The sequence below is a fragment of the Lates calcarifer genome, linkage group LG8 (genome assembly GCF_001640805.2).
Source record: "Lates calcarifer isolate ASB-BC8 linkage group LG8, TLL_Latcal_v3, whole genome shotgun sequence".
In the NCBI taxonomy this organism is placed as follows: Eukaryota; Metazoa; Chordata; class Actinopteri; family Centropomidae; genus Lates; species Lates calcarifer.
In genome coordinates, this window is record NC_066840.1 from 12,509,413 (window position 1) to 12,527,166 (window position 17,754).

The window sequence follows — 17,754 nt, forward strand, 5'->3', positions numbered from 1 at the left end:
AGACAGAGCCAAAGACAGACAAAGAAGGAGACAGATAAGGACGAGTGAGGCAAAAATGGACAAAGGTATGAAAAGAGAAGTGATAATGACTTATGAATGTTAGCCTCAAGGCCAGAAGATGACTTGACATTGGAGAGAAAAGAGAAGCAACACACATGAAAAATAGATACAAAGGCTGAGTAAAAGGCTGCACCAGAAATAGAGAGATAGATTTAGAATTCTTTGTGACCTATCGGGTCATTGACATTACTCCAGTCCAATCTGGTGCCAGTTCTCAGAGATTTACCCATACGCCATCCACTCAAGAAGCTCTAAAAGATCCCTAAATTATTGAAGCTATGAGGTTTTGACAGGAGAGGTATGTGTGTAAGCATGAGAAAAAAAAGATGCATGCATGAAAACCATTCCTTCCCTAGTCTCTTCCCTCTACAAACTGGACTTATTCGCCAGCAATTCCATTAGGGCTGAATACAACCAGTTGCTTGGATTATTCAGGTAATAACAGCCCAGTCTCCAAAGGCAACAGTTAGTTGAGCAGAAGCTGCTTTACAGTGGCAGCTGGCAAATGCAAGTTAGAAGGCAAGATAACAGAATGGAAGAGCTATTAAAAATAATTTCAAAAGCAAATTACCCTAAAGAGAAGGAGAGGAATAATAGGAGGAGACACAGAGAGAGTAAAAGAAAAAGAGAGAGAGAGGGAGCTGTGTGACTCACTGGTGCTCCCTCACTCTCTCTCTTTCTCTCTCTCTCAGTGTTTCCCACACACACTTACACACTCATTAGACACACCAACACACACACTTGGCAAGCGAGACCGTGGTTCTCTCGATACTCTGGGAGCAGAGCAGAGTAGCGGGGGCAGTTGTCTCACAAGAAGAAAAGCAGCACTGAGGTGAGTTGATAAATTCTTATAAAATATATTTAAAATGTTATAAATTAGAATGAGTTGTGTGTGAAAAGCTTGTCAGTCCAGCTGCGTTCACGGTGCGGCAGTGTTATTTAGTTTGATTCACTGTTTGCTTTAGTCTGCACTGATTTACGGATGCACATTTCAGCACCCAAACAAGAATACTAGAGAAAAATCATGGGTGAACTAAATGCATTTAATATTTGTCAAATATTTGATAAACCCTTTATTTGATGAACCACATAATGAATGAAAATGAAAATATACTTTAATTCTCCTTTATTGCTTGTTAATTTCAGCTTTTGTTGCATCTCTGCTTTTTCTGAGTCACAATTTCAAACCTTTTCCTGCAAAGACAGACGAAGGAAAGTAAAAGATATGATAGAGAAGTAGTGTGTGTGTGTGTGTGTGTGTGTGTGTGGTGTGTGTGTGTGCAACCTCAGTCATGCAGCCTCAAAGAATCAGAAGTTCTTGCCCTGAATGTTTGTCAGCTCAACTGTGGGGAAACAATTAGTTTTTTATTTTGTAATTGTGTTATAATTGAACTCAAATTCATGCTGTTAGTGGTTATGGAGAGCTCAGAGTCAAGGGTGGGAGTATGCCAACTATGCACAATGACAAATATACAAAGGGGTCATTTAATCAGTCCTGAAAATGAGGAAGTGAGATTATTCTGTGTGTGTGCTTGCGTGTGTGGGTAGTGAAACTAAAAAACTATTTTGTCTTTTATCTATTGCTACATTTGTTTCATACTATTTTAACTTCACCTTTCCTATCATACATTAAAACAAAGAGTGTGAACTTCCACAGTAACATACTGACAGAAGGACACATAGATGGATCAGTACAGATACACACACTGATTAACATTAAGATAGAGGTTAGAGAGAAAGAACATATTTAGCCCCCCAAAGAATGAGCTAGTGCGAACATGTTCCCTCATTTCTATATATTTAATTATGATGGATAGAGAATGAAATGGTCCACTACAGTCATACTATTAATAAAGACTTCCTTGACTCGCTCACAGTCTTAATATTCCCCACTCTATTTGAGCAGTGAGAAGGAAAATCTGTTAAAAATCCTGCCAGAAAATATAATTTCTGATTATCTTTCTTATGTTCACATCTGGAAATACACAAAATCATTTTGTTTTTTTGTTTTTTTTTTTTTGTTTGTTTGTTTTTTTGTTTTGTTTTTTGCTTTGCTTTGCCATGACATCCTTTTCCTTGGCTTTCATGTTGATAAAGTTTGAGTTTCTGTGCGTGGTACTGCTTCTTTTATACGTGCCTTTAGCTATTGTGGCTTTTACTGATAACGCTAACCACTTTTTTTTTCCTTCTGTTTTTTTTCCTACTGAATAAGAGAAATGCCTAAACAGTGACAGAAAAAAGGGAGAAGTGTTATCTGACATCAGACATTTAGAACAAGACAATTCACTATTATGTGATGGCTGTATGCAGTAACCTATAGAACAGGTAAATGGACATATATTACCATGAAAATGTTACACATCACTGTCTAGATATATTAAACTGGGAGGGTTGAGCAATGAGGTGACTCTGCAATGTCTGTATGAGCAGAGGCAGCCACCAGGGTAGTGACAGGATGTGGTTAGGTGTCATGACTTGGTCAGGGAACCATATGCAGTGCTGAGCAGTTCAGAAGAAAGGTCTTTGTATAAAGAGCTGCCGGGAAGTATACAGTAACTGTAAAATATGACAGGAAATTTGTTGATACTGCTCTTGTGTGTCAAGAGTTTGTTTTTCTATACAAGTCTGCCTGTGTGCATTTCTAATTATATAGCTATTTATTAAGTTGAGGTGTTCTATAAAGAAGCTGCAATGTTGACATAACAAAGGTGTGGTAAGGTCAAGACTGACACATTAAGGGCAAACCATTATTCCCATGTGACCTCAACTTGATTGTGTAAGTGTCAGTTTAGTGTGTGTGTGTGTGTGTGTGTGTGTGTGTGTGCATGTGTGTGTGCTAATCCATGCTGTTAGCATCTATACATATTTAATGTGTCTGATCCCCCCCGTCTGTGTACCTGTCTGCAGCCACGTCTGTCGCTCAGTGTGTTTCGTTTTTTCATGCTTCGTCAAGATTCCACAGCTTCCCTCCGTTGGTCAGGACACACAACTGTTACCAGGCAACCCCCATCTCAGACCACTTCCCTCTCTATCCAGTCTCTCTCCCTCTCTCTCTCTCTCTCTGGGTCTTTCTGTCAAGAACAAAAACAAAGACAAACAGGAAGAGTTAACATGCACACACATACACACAAATACAGATCCACCCACAGAAACAGACACGCGCGCACACGATGTCGGCACATTTACAAAAATGCAGACGGCTATAGATTGTTGTGCAAGAGCAGAGGAAGTGAGTGAGCCAAGTATTTGGCGCTCAATTGAATTATATTTGGATAAATGAAGCATTCAAATGTCTGATTGCATTATGTTGCTCTGATGGACGCGGCCTGCAGGGACAAAAGTTGCTTTCAATATCTGTTGGCCTTTTCAGTATTAGAGTCCCCACTAATTAAATGTTTATCAACCTAAATTGAAATCAATCCCTTCCTTTTCTTTATGCGTAGTCAATCTTGAATAAAAAAGCCACAGCTATCCTAAAATATACTTTAACATTTGCATTTGTCTAATATTTTGACCACCACAAAATCATGTTACTGAGAGATAAATGGATCCGTTTTTGTGCCCTGCAGAGCTGTTGACACACAGCTTTCAACAAATTTCAACAGGACTGCAGTGACGAAGCAAGTGATGTAGCACGGTGCGTCATCTTAGGATATTACCCTACCTCCTACCAAACATTAGGTGGCAGATATGCTAACTGTGGATTAAATGAATGAATGAGTGAATGAATGAGTGAGTTATTTCCTGCATCCTTGACTAGTCTGTAGCAACCGGATAAAAACTGATTTGAGAGGGTAGAATTAACCCATTTCCTGACTCTGCATAAACATATTCAAACAAATTACTTTGCATTTGTAACAATATTCATGATTAGTTTGGTTACTCATTGGGCTGAAGAAGAGCTGATATTTCTCATCCGTTATTTCTAAAAAGACACATCTGGCTGGTAATAAAAAAATTGTCGTAGTATGAACACGTGGTTTTCGGAGAATCTCACAATTCAGGCAGCGAGTCCCAGCTGAGAGGCAAATAACCTCATTACTCATCTCTGAGCTCAGACCAGCGCCTAGTAAAGAGCCACTGTTCCAAGTGCTTTTCTGCCTGCCTTTCATCTCAATACCCAAATTGGGCTCTTTTCACCCGGCCACTTACTGAGTAATGGAAGGTCTACATGAGGCAAAATGAAGCTCATTTACATCTTTCATACGCTGGGAGATAGGAGACAAAGGAGAGGAAAGCTGTCTAGGAGCCACTAAAAGTTAATCACTTAATTTTTCATCCCTGTTGTGTCCACCAGCTGTTGAATGACACCTCAGTTACGCCCAGACATACAGATGTAGTCCTGGGATGAACCCTTCCAAGCTCTGTCGTCAAAACCGCAAACCCTTGCAACCCTTTTTGTTGTCACATGAAACAGCATTCTCCTGCAGAAAACTTTTTTTGCCCTTTACATCCTGTGGAAAACACAGCACTCAATGGTCATTACAAACCATTACAGTCCTCAAAATCCATTACCAAGACATACAAGACATATATTTTGGTGTGGTGTTTAAGTGTGTTCATGCACGCCTACAAGTGCGTATGTGTGCACGTGGGTGTCTCTGATTATATATATAGATGCAGTAACACTCACCACTGTTTTCCACTAGGGACAGCTAATGAGAAGTTTGTGAAAGAAAGCAGATGGTCAGTAATAAAGTAGCACACTTCAAAATGAGTGATGTTTTATTCACTGGAGGGGTATATCATACTTCTAAACAAAAGGTGAATGACTCTCTGGCTTTTGACTTCAGTGTAGTCTGCACAGACTAACAGGGACTTGGCATTAATAAAATAAAAATGCATGTTTGTCATTTGCATGTGTGCTTCTTGATAAAGTAAGTGGACAGGATTGTATATTAATATGGTTTTATTAAAAGACAGATGTTTATGCAAAAATAAACACAGGAAACAAATATGGTTATGCTCTCACACCCACACATGCACTGTAACATGGGAAAAGGAATGAATGCATTTAGCAGAGGGCAGATAACAAGTATGTGACCAAACACACACACCACACACTCATATACATTAAGTCTCTGGGTTGAGACAAGGTTGTCCTTGTAAAAATACTTCAACTGACCGCAATACATGTCCATATGTGGACATTCCTCATAGGCCCATATTGGATATAAGCCAAACCTCATTCCAACTGATGCGAGCAAGAGTGTGTGTGTGTGTGTGTGTGTGTTTTTGTGTGTGTGTGCGAAACAAAGCGAGGAAGTGAGTGACAGCGAGAAAGACAGATTTTGATGATGAAAACAGCTGAAATGTGTACACGCGCGTGTGGTCCCGAAGAGTCTGTCTGCTATTCTGTCAAACATAAAGACTGAGATGTCATGTGCATTTGAGAGCTGCACTTCATACGTTAGTGGCTGCGTTATCAGTGTTTGCTCTGGATGTAGTTCAAAGCAGCAAGTCTGTGACAGAAATGTGTCTGCAGAACAAAGAATGGAAGATTAGAAGAGTTCAAAGATTAGAGACAGGGGTCTGGTTTCCGTAGACCCAAATTTAATTAAAACCTTTCATTCTGAGTTTTCTTCTCATTTATATCTAACTCTCTTTCTTCTCGTCCTGACGTGACGCCAGCGTGTCCATCTCTTGACATCTCTCTCTCTCTCTGAGGTGATAAGTGAGTAGCTCTAGACCAAGTCTGGCAACTGTCCCAATATCCATTACAGAGTTAGAAAATAGACGAGCAAACATTACCCACCACCCACTGACGCAAACGCATGTTCTCTACACACATACACACACACTTGCTCTCACTTATCAGGTAGTTATCCTCATTCCACCAAGTACACATTAAAAACTCATGCCCACATGCCATTAATGAGTGAGTTCACAGAGGACAAATAAGACTCTGCAACTCTCTCTACAAGTTAAACATTTTTTAACAATATCCATAAAAAGATTGTGTTTTGTCAGAAGTACTTCATGAAAAGAACTAACTTTACAAACTAGCCCTTTTTTATTATTTATGGACATTATTTGGCAACTGTTATTGTGTTGAATGCACTGCATTAATGTGTTCTTTAGCCCTAGTCTTATTTGACAGAGCAGCTTTTATCATCCAAACCCTCTGATACTTAACTCAAGATTTCTATTTGATACACAGAATTATCTAAGAGTGCAGTGTTCTGAGGCCTTGTCACATTGCACCCTCAAAATGTTCATCATATCTAACCATACTGAAATCAGAACAAGACTTATCACCTTAGCTGCGGCAGGTTGCTTGGAGGCACCTAGCCACACTGGCTGATTACACACCATCAACACTGGCTTTTTTGCTTGTTTTATCAAGAAAATGGTTGCCATGAAATAACTGAACATTATAGATAAATAATACCTATATGGTTGACATGCATTTAAATGGCCAAGGTAATTGTGATGATACATAATGTTGTAACTGGATTAACTGTTACTGTTAGTCCCATACTTAATTCTTCACTGTCACAAATCAAGCGTGCAGGAATGTTTGTTTCATAACTCTGCAATCACACAAGTTAGAACTAAAATTAGTCTGTAGTCTGTGCATATGGGGACATTCAGACCTGTACAATAACAAATAGGTTGTTTTAGAATTATTTGTTATTTTAATGGATTGTAATTAAATACATGGATTTATACAAAGGAGACACAAAAAAGAAAACTTTGTATAATTGTGATGTGTTAATTTATATTTGCATTTTTTTTTTTTTACTTAAAGTGAGACTGTGCACATTTTGAAAGAAGAAATTATTTCCCTTAGAAATGAAAACTTGAATTCAAGAGTAATTAAACACATCTTTGTTCAAATGAATACACATAGTTGTTTTGTGGCCACAACCTTATTTGGTCTGGTATGACCACTAGTTTATGGTAGTTGTGATAAAAACTTGACATTGCTATGTAACAGACATTACTGAGTCAGTGCATTGACACAATTATGTTCTCTTGCACAACTGTTAAATTTAGTTTTAGTATTCATCATCATCCACCTACAGTAAATGTCACATGTAACCACAATAGCCACTGTTCGCACTTCAACAGACTCTAAATAAACCTTTAATTTCATCACACAGTTCACTGGAAGGTAAAAACAGTGTTCACACATGAGTCCTCAAAGTTGATTTGTTCCAAAAGCAGAGTAAAGAGAAAAGCAAGCAAAGAGAATTTTTTTTTTCCACCAAAGTCATTCTGTCAGTAGTTACTAATTCATTATTTTTATCAGCTATTACAAACCTGGTACCAAGTTATAACTTAATGACTTTATTCTCCAGCTCATGACAGCTCTGTGATACTCCTTATCCAGTAATATTTTGGATACAGTGCATTAGTGTATTCCATCATTTAATCTAATGTATTAATCCAAAAAGAAGCATAGAGGCCACATTTGTCCAAAGACATTCTTAATAAATTCTTAATGTAGACAGTTAATGAAACACTAAACACATGCACTACACTGTAAAAATTAAAAGGTTAAGAAAACTCAAAATTTCAAGGCAACTTACTGCAATCGATTTATTTTACATGATTACAACAACTTACACATGAAGGGGCCAGGAACATTTTATGAATCTGCAACGTGGTTTGCATCGTTTTACTTTTGACCAAAGAGAGAAGATTTGAAATTATCAGGACTCTCTCACTTTTGTTGAAATAGCGGCTTCATTTGTCAGCAGAATTTCAATTTTCTACATTAAATGCTGATTTCTGAGGTTCTAAGGTTTCTAAGGCCTAACTGGTGCCAAAGAATATAAGTTGTAGTTTTTATAGTGCAATAATATACTAGGCCTATACTGTGTCGAACAAGAGTAATGATAATGTATCCAGAATTGTTTTTTTAAATTATTATTATTATTTTTGTCCAGTTATGGTTGTTGTGGCTCAATAGTTTGGATGCATATAAATTAGATTAACATAATCTATCACAGGAATTTAAATAAGAAAGTAACTGCTCTTTGTTGTTTAACACTTGGTTGTATAATATCTGAGAGAGTACAGAATACTTCATCAATGACTAACTGTGTTTCTCCTCTCTGTCCACTAGATGTCACTACAGCCATAGAAGATGGTGTTGAAGCCAAAGTGATGCCATGGACCACCGTGAATCAGCCACTCACACAGAAAGCTGTTCAACAGCCATCTCAGACATTTCAAGAGCCGAGCACAGTGCTGATTTTCAGTTCTCAGTAGCAGCATTTGTCAAGTGACACATGTTGTTCAACCAACTTCATGCAATCATTTTTGGATGAATATTGTAAGAGAAGAGTGCGAAAGGGAAAACTGGTGTAGTCAAGTCACAGGAGAGTTAAAAGCTATGGTTAGTAGAGTTAAGGCCCAGCAAGAACAGCAAGCAGATCAAGTAAATTAGCAGCTAAGACAGAGAGAGAGGGAGACGGGGATTATATGAGCCCAAGATCTTACATCACATTTGACCATGGAGACACCTTAATACATGGGAGCAGCAGAACACTTGAGGCTTATTATGTGAATGTCTTTTCTGCAAAAAGTGAGACCTCTCATCTGGTTTAAGAGTGAAAAGAAATCATAACAATGTTTTGTACAAAACTCCAGCCATGATGTCATTTCATTGTTTCTAGTGAAGCTTCAGCGATAATGTTGTCAAAAGTGATGCTGGGTGTCATCCTGTCCCTCCTCATCCTTCTGACTGTTGGTGGTAATGTGCTGGCGTGCCTGGCCGTCTGCGCCTCTCGACGCCTCCGCTGCCTCACTAACTGTTTCATCGTGTCGCTGGCTGTGACAGACCTGCTGCTCGGCCTCTTGGTCCTCCCTTTCTCCGCCCTCCTCCAGCTCAACAATGAGTGGCCGCTCGGTCCGGTCTTCTGCAACTTCTACATCTCCATGGATGTCATGCTGTGCACTGCCTCCATCCTGACCCTCCTGGCTATCAGTATAGACCGCTACCTGGCAGTGACCATGCCTCTGAGATATGCCTCGCTGGTGTTGCCATGGAGAGTTGCTGTGGCCATGGCCAGTGTTTGGATGGTGTCTGTGGCCGTGTCTTTCTTGCCCATTCAGATGGGGTGGAACACTGTCAATGGGACGGTGCAGAACCACGGGCCCTGGGCTCCAGAGAGGAAATGTCGTTTTGAGCTGAACAGACCCTATGTACTGACTGACTCTCTTCTTACTTTCTACCTGCCTCTGGTGGCCATGTGCTGGACCTACCTCCGAATACTTCGCATTGCACGGGCACAGGCCAAGCGCATCGTCAGCGCCAGACCCACTTGCATCACAAGCTACAACTGCAGGGACAATCCCTCTACCACTACCACTGTGGTTTCCAGTGTTACAGCGGTGGCTCTGCGGGAGCACAAAGCCACAATGACACTTGCTGCAGTAATAGGGGCTTTTGTTGTGTGCTGGCTGCCTTATTTCATCCTGTTCACTGTGTTGGGCCTAAGGGAACACCCAGACCCTAACACAGAACCAGCATTTCCCTTTGTGTTGTGGCTGGGTTACGCCAACTCAGCCCTCAATCCTATCCTCTATGGAGCCCTCAACAGGGACTTCAGGTCTGCCTACAACCAACTACTGAGGTGTCGATGCCCTACTTACAGTGGGTGGAGGAGCCGACAGCCATCTCCCACTGTAACAGCAGGTAAACCTATAGACAGAGCTTGAAATACACAGGTAAATCTGCACAATTCTTGAGAACTTGAGTTGCAGAATCGGTGGACATTTATTTCAGACATAATACTGCAACCGGTGTAAATTCATCATACATTCTCATCCCCATTTTTATTTATCCTTTCCTTCTCCCCATCTCAGCCAGAGAACAGCTTACAGAGGTGACATTGCTGTGTGGCCACACCCCTGCCACATGCAGGGCAGGTCTAACAGATCAAAACTTCATGCTTCAAGAATTGAACAGTAGGACATCCACAGCAAATATCCAATTTGCAAATGGCACTGCTGCCACAGATGTCAATGGCAATGAAAGGTAAACTGTCGGCCACTGTATACCTTGTTCAGAAGGCAGAGAGGTGAATGTCAGCAATGGAGTGTTTGCATGAGTTTTGCCAAATTAATTACATTTAATAAAACAACCAGATAATGATGCTTCACATTCAAATTTGGTGATAAATGGTGCAATGTACACATTTCACCCACATTGGGCCACGTACTGTACTACACTATACTACCATGAAAAACCAACCTGTTTCATCTAAAAAAGGCACTGATTTGGTGCATTAACCTTCTTGGATGTGATACTTCACACTCAGTACATAGTTGCACTGGATTATACACAAATGTGTCCTCTCTTATCTCTTATCTGTTGTCGTGTTCTATGAGCCCAGGTTGTGCTGAGCCTGTGCTGGTGAGGTGGATGCTGTGTTCACTAAAGCGTGGTTACAACATAGAACCAGAATCCATCCTGAGGAGAAAACACACCAGACAGACTAAAAGATGGACCAAGCTTTACACCCCCTCTATTTGGAAGGTTTCAGTGCCACAGCAGAGGCATATAATATCTCATGTAAGTAGATATATGTACTGACATCCCTGTAGCCCCCACAGACCATGTCTGCCCCAGAACAAATGAACTGTGACACACAGATCCTAACCGTGTCATCCACAGTGCATCAGGCCATATGGCAATATGCATATTAGGCCAAGAAATCTGTTTTCAGCACAGAGGAGATACATTATCTAGTTTCACATCGTGCTCTCATTTCTTTGTTTGCATTTTGTGAACAGTATCAACTAATTGTTTTTCTGTATTAGTAAAAGCAACAAAACAACAACAGTTTTTTCTTCATGATTACCAACACATTATAACGGCTATACAGCACTACAGCACTGTAGCATTTGGTATAAAAAAAAATCATCCTGTGCTATCACATGCACATACACACAATAAACCATACAAAAGAATCAATATTCATCTATGTAGTGTATGTGTGTGTGCATATATTACATAACACAAGAATCCCCAAAATTCATCATGTAAAGCAACATAAGCATTGTCATATGAAGTAAGAAAAAGCGCACAAGGTATTTGTCACATCTTAAGAAGGGAGGAATCCTCACAGCACCCAGACAGAATGCTACCAAGAAGCAGGGGGGATTTCTCTGCAGCTAATACTGTAGTCAGTGGGTGATACAGAGAATTTATTGTTAACCATGTTTTATTGTTAATCTCTTAACGCCCTCTGAAATATTTGCTTCAATTTTTCACTTACTCGTGTATTTATTGACAAAAGAGTTATTGAGTGTTTGAACTTTTTTGCCTTTTTGTTTGTTTGGACAGTATTATTACAGTGGTTCTGAGTGCTGCAATATTCTTATGTGCACACAACTTTTATGTCTTGTGATTGCTGATACAGGTAACGCATCTCCATCTCCAAGAGAAGGAGCTAATCCACACTCACAATATTGTACACCTGAAGTGACTGAATAGAGACAAACGTTTGATCGTCTTCCATTTGTGTGTCTCTTTCTGTTAGCATTCACTCCATCCATTATTCATAATTTAACAAGAGTAAACGTGACAGAACATCACCTCAGCAACTCCACACCTCATCAGCAAGAAACAACTGGATGCTCACAGCTGCCCTCAATCCATCCAGGACTGAACAAATGAAGATGATTCAGAGTGGATAAAGCTGAAACTCAAGTTGTCTAACACAACTAGTCCACTACATCCAAGCATCACACAGGGCAACAGGTGGCTCTAACATGCTCTTGAACTAACTGTGGTTAGTACTGCTGCTCTGGAAGACTGAATGAGACCAGCTAATTAACTTGTTGGTCATCAATCTCATGAACTACACTTTTTATGCTGACTCATGACTGCACTCCGGTGGAAACACAAAGTATCACAACTTCAACAAAGTAAATGGACCTCTAATTAAAAACGGGTGCTTCACAAAAACAGAGAACGTCAGGGAAAAAGTGATAAATGGATTTTCAAAACTGTTTGAATATTTCTAACAGCTACACGAAGGCAAGACTTAGAAATACCATGACCTGGATGACTGAGAATCTTCACAAACATGTGTTCGTATGTGGTGAAATATGTGACATTTGAATATGGAGCATGCAAACTAATGTTGTGTGTCACTTTTGAAGAATGTAGCTGCCTCCAGACTTTGTCTTTATCGTTGCTCATTCAGTGGCATAAAGCTGGCAAATGTATGTATTGTATCATTCTATAAATATAACTGAGGACTGAAAAATGGCATGAACTGCTCCTCTAAAACAAAAAATTACAACCATACTGCACCAATAAAGAGCAGCTTCAATAAAGAATATAACATTTGCTAGCATTTTTGTAGGCAATACAGATGGGCTGTAGTTAAGTATGGATAGGGATTATCATGTGGGATGATGCAGAAAACACTGTATGAGTGGTAAGGAATACGAGCACATTGGAAACAATTCATCACAGCTGTCAGCACACACTGCCTCAAACTATTGCCACATTAACACTTAACCTTTTCCATACTTGAAGCTATTTCCTTTGAGGACTGACAGAGAAGTGTATATAAATATACATGCATGCCAGGTTCCAGCTGGAAACAAGTGATGGGGGGGGGGGGGTTTACATCCTATTCAACCATATGGATACACTTGGTAATTGTAACAACTGTATTCATGGGTGGAATGGATGCTGCAGTTTACAAAAATGCTTTGCCCCATGTTCACACCAGCAGCCTGATATGACTTATACTGAGTAGCTCAACTGGAGCAGGTTGAGGTTAAAGTACAGCCTTGAAATAATCTAAACCTTTCTTAATCAATGCTTACATTGCCATATGTACTCTAACCATTCATTTGAATCCATTCCTGTCTGCTAAGAAGTGTGACTACACTGTAATATATAGGTGATAAAATAAATAGTCCTCATTCAGTCAGAGACACTGTATGTCAAGCATCAAACCACTCATAACAAATGGTTATACAGTTAGATCTGTCAGAAAGGGCTCTGCTCTTTAAGGGAGCTCTGAAATGATCCAAGCAGCAGCAAGGGTTCTGCAGGAAGAGCTTCTCCCCCAAACACATAATGGCAGAGAATCTAATGTAAATGTAAACATACATGAACATTGGAGCTTAGATAAACAACAATAATGAGTTGAGGTAGTAGAAGGAGCTGTGGTAGCAAGCAGTATTGGCATCAGAAATCAGCAGGGAGAAAATAAGAACTTGCAATTTATAAAAGCCACCTACAAATACACTTATATGACAGTAACTGGCACTAGTCGGTAGCCAAACAGATGGCGCCACAATAAGCTAATGATACTGAACATGAATGAGACAGCTGAAGCCAAAGTACAGTCACATTACACCTCTTTACACAAAATATTTTCTCCATCCCACATTTACTTCTATTGAAGCCCACAAAATGGACAAGCATACATTTCCAGTCAGCTTCATCCATAGTAAAATAGGGTATTTTTGCTTTTATAACATTAGTTCCCTAATGTCTTCACAGAAAATCCAGAGTGATAACATTTTAGCCAACTTCTACTCAATGCAGGAAAACTTTTAGCAAAATATTCATACTAAATCAGTTGTCCCTGCACCTGCTCTGTCTCCAGTCCTGTCTCCCATCTCCATACCCCTACCAATGAACCAGCCCTACTCTCAGCTGAAGAATGATACCCATCATAATATGAAACAAAAACATCCTACAGAACGTACTGGATGCTGGACAGGTTGTAATACTAAATATTAAGTCTGTATTAAAGTGACAGCCAGTGTTAAAATGACACAGTCTAGTCTAGTGGCTTTGATGCAGACTGAAATATGGCTGAGAAGTGAATTTTCCATTCAAGAATTCTACCATTAAAATTGCATTTAAATGGTATTAGATGTCCTTTAGCACCTCTCTTGTGGAGGGAGTCAGTCTTATATGCAGAATGCTGCATGCATGTCTGCACGGTGCTATATTTTCAGAGTTGGTGTGGCCTGTGGTGGTGGAGTGGTGGCGCCTTTCACTGGGCCCAAACTCTCTGCACTGACGCATTTGAAAATGAAGATTTTTTTTCTATTCCATCATGTTTTACCACCATGTTTAGTAAATTATTAGGCTACCAGACCACAAATTGTAGCATTGCTCTCTGTTTACGGTCTGTGATCACTCTGAGCAAAATTTATACATATTACCCACATCAGAAACGTGACATCTTATCCTCTTTTGGTGATGCACATGGAGCTATATCACCAAACAGAGAAATAATGAGACCATATCTCTTGCCATCTTCAGCCTTGCAGTTTCTAGCCTTGTTGCCAGTGTAGAAAAAAACACACATGCAGCAACTGGGACATATCCCTCCAGCTGGGCTCACGAAGGAAATCCTGCTCATGGAAACACAAAAAAGGAATTTATACTAAAGTGACCATAACTTTGAAAGATACCTACTTGATTTGAAAAAAACGACTTATACTGTAGTAACAATAGAGGAGAAATCCTTTCCACGTATATATGGCATGTGAGTATTTTATTAACATTATAACAAACAGCGACAAATCCAAATGTATCAATTAGGTGCCTTTAAAGGGCTTTTAAAAATGCCTAGCCAATGCTGTAAATATTTCATTTAGGGTTTTCAGGGCTGAAAACCAGTGTGGTTAACAACTTTCCTTTCTAACTGAAAGACATTTATTATGCTTTCATCTCCCAGAGTTCTGCTATTTCTACATAAACATCATGTGTCCCTTGGTAATTCTGGCCACTTGCTTCTCTTTCCCTCTCTCCCTCCCTCTCTTTTTCCAGAGTGACCATTGACAGCTCAAACTACATGAAAACCATTTATCACTGCTTCTTTAACATCAGATTAATGTGGGGGAAAAACATATAAACTCTCTTTCTCTCTTTCTGTCACTCTGACACGTGCGCACACACACAAATACAGTACACACACACAACAAGCCCTGTATAAGCTATCAATCATAGATATTGTCATTATTCAACTGTGTCATCGACAAGCCTCTCTCCCTCTCCCTCTCTCTCTCCAGTCTGTCTTTGTCTTTTTCTCCTTCTCTCTTTTTCCTTCTCTCTATTCCCTCTCACACACACACAAACACACACACACAGAAGAAGAGAGAGAATCATGAATCATAAATCTTATGAATGCCATCTAAAGACTGCTCAGCGCTATGAGAAAGAGAGATGATTGATAGATGTTAGCGACTGTGGTGAAAGGAAAGAGGATGGACAGAAGGTTGTAACCAGCAACACCGAGGTCAGAAAACTGCAGTTCAGGGGTCAAACGTATCGGAGGAGACACAATATGGCCAAGGAGGAAGGAGAAAATTGGGAGGGGGTGACGGAAAGGAGGGGAGGGAGTAAATGGTTGAAGGGGAAGGGAGGAAAGAGGAGGAAGGGAAGGGAGGAGGAGGAGGAGGGGGAGGAGGGTGTGGGGGGATTCTGCCACAGTGAGGCTAAAGCCATAACTCATCTTTTATTAAAAATAATGAAAAAAACTTAATGAGTTAATAATATCTGGAGAAAGAGATAGGGAGTGAGACAGAGATGGAGGAAGGGACAGGAGGACAGAGGAAAGGAAGGGAGAGAAGGAAAAGGAAAGGAGGGGAGGAGGAACCTGTGCAAATTGGAAAACAGAGTGGGGGTCAACGTGGTCATTTTTTCCAGTTTTCAAAGTTCACACAAGATCCATTAGAGAGGCAGGGACAATCATAGCGATCCCCCTCTTTCTGCCGACCCAAATCCCAGAGCCTGCTTGGTAATTAAAGGCACTTAACAACCAATTAACAGTGATGAGCTAAATTAGCAGGATATTGTCTCCTTTGACTAGGCTACTGCATTATCAGTGTATTGAAACAGCGTACAACAAACCTCAGTGGCCCGTGTTTGCATGTAGGCAAATGACGGATTAATTACTATTAAAACATCAGCATCTTAATGAGCTTGGAAACAATTAGAGAGGTCGTTAGCATGTGGAGAACGGCTGAGAACAGAGGAAGGGGGGAGTGAGTGAAAACAAGAGAGAAATCTTCATTGGGAAGCAATACTGATTAAATGGACGTACGGTCGCACTCATCGCCCAATATCCACGGACTTATTAAATACATGACATCACCATTTGTCTTTTCTACCATCAAGCTACTTTTCTCCTGCCATTATCTTTCCCCCTTCTTCACAGGCTTCCCCAACTCTCCTCCTTCACTTCGCCTCTCATAAAAAGCCTTTTTCTTGCTCTTCCATTCCTTTCTCCACTTTCTGCTTTTTAACTCCCATTTCTTCCTTCCCTCCTTCATGCTTGAGGGGCACAGTCCTGTGAAGGAATTTAATATGCAACTTTTATATGAGAAACCAATCGCATACGTCTGGGTCTATTGGGCTCGCAATCTATCGGCCCGGACGGCTAATGCAATAGAGAGAGCCGGGGCTATTTATCACACGGGGAGCTATCTTTTCCTCTCTCCCCTCTCTCTCTCCCACTCTGCCCTCGCTCGCTCTGTCTTTATTCAAGCCCAGATTCCTGGCTGCCACTAAATCAGGCCAACTATGAGCTATGGCTGCCCAGAGGGCATCTCCTCTTTTATAGGGGGATTTGGATTTTGTATCTACTGGTTCCTCAGTGGTCGTTGAGACTGTGCTAACGGAAGCTATAAACATTCAACAAACAAAGGCAACAACTTAAATGTCCCTCCGTCCCCACTGCAATGATCATGAACATGTAGAGATATATGGAAGAAGGAAGAAGCATAAACCTGATGAATAAGATATCATTGGCATTTACAAAGATTTGTTTGTGTGCATGTCTTCAGACAGAGAGGCAGAAACAGATACAAAGACCACACGTGCACAGACATGCACACACATTATGTTATTACAGAAATACGCTATATTTGCACTATATCACTAATACTATTCACATACAGCAGCAGCACAACTTCAGAAGTTTCCTGCTGAAAAACAAAAGCGACAGTGCACGGAGGACGCTGCCCACCTGCAGCAATTAAAATGCCTCAGAAAACCAAATTCATTTCAACAAATTAGCCACATTACTGGCCACTGTGTAATCGCTGATGGCAATTAATAAGAAATTAGTCACAATCAGCCCTATATTAACATCTCACCCAGGGGCCGCGGCTGGAAATTAATAACCAGAGATTCATCTCTCTTACTGTCTTTCTGGCTCTCTCTCTCTCTCTCACACACACATGCACGCACACACACACACCTACGCCCACCTATATTGTTCATGAATCACCTCTAAGACACTGATTTTTTCTATGTGGATCGTCTCATATGATCTGCAATCTGCTCGTGTCAGCTAGCCAGCTTCCTCTTTACCAGGGTGTGAAAACCCCCTGAAAGACATGAGTGAGTGTGTGTGTGTTTGTGTGTTTTTTTTCTCACGTGCATGTACAATCAACACATGTGCTACAAACAGTTTGAGGACATATATCCTATATATAGAGAAATACCATACACTGTATATATGTGGGTGGTGTTTACTGTATGTGTGTGTGTATGTGTGTGTGTGTGAGGTGCTACACCATTGGGGAGGGGGCATCGGTGGAGACTGGGCCCGCCTCTAGGGGTCCTCACACCAATCAGCAAAGCGCACCAAGAATCAATTAACACCAGTGGGAGGGGGCAGAGGGTAAAACACTACACACATTTAGACTTGCACACACATACACACGCTGTCCACATGCACACTGCCC

At 40.5% G+C, this 17,754-nt stretch overlaps 1 protein-coding gene across 2 annotated transcripts; it reads left to right on the forward strand.

Annotated features, from left to right (window-relative positions):
- Positions 1-757: 757 nt before the first annotated feature.
- hrh2a (histamine receptor H2a) lies at positions 758-12,380 on the forward strand. Of its 2 annotated transcripts, none has more exons than XM_018679895.2 (5): positions 758-892; positions 8,135-9,709; positions 9,880-10,051; positions 10,410-10,588; positions 11,439-12,380. In XM_018679895.2, exons 2-4 carry the CDS (start codon positions 8,704-8,706, stop codon positions 10,417-10,419), a joined length of 1,188 nt encoding a protein of 395 aa, XP_018535411.1. In that variant the 5' UTR covers positions 758-892; positions 8,135-8,703; the 3' UTR covers positions 10,420-10,588; positions 11,439-12,380. The 2 variants fall into 2 exon arrangements, with proteins under 2 accessions (XP_018535411.1, XP_018535410.1); XM_018679894.2 differs by having other exon boundaries at positions 11,559-12,380.
- The last annotated feature ends 5,374 nt before the right edge of the window (positions 12,381-17,754 follow it).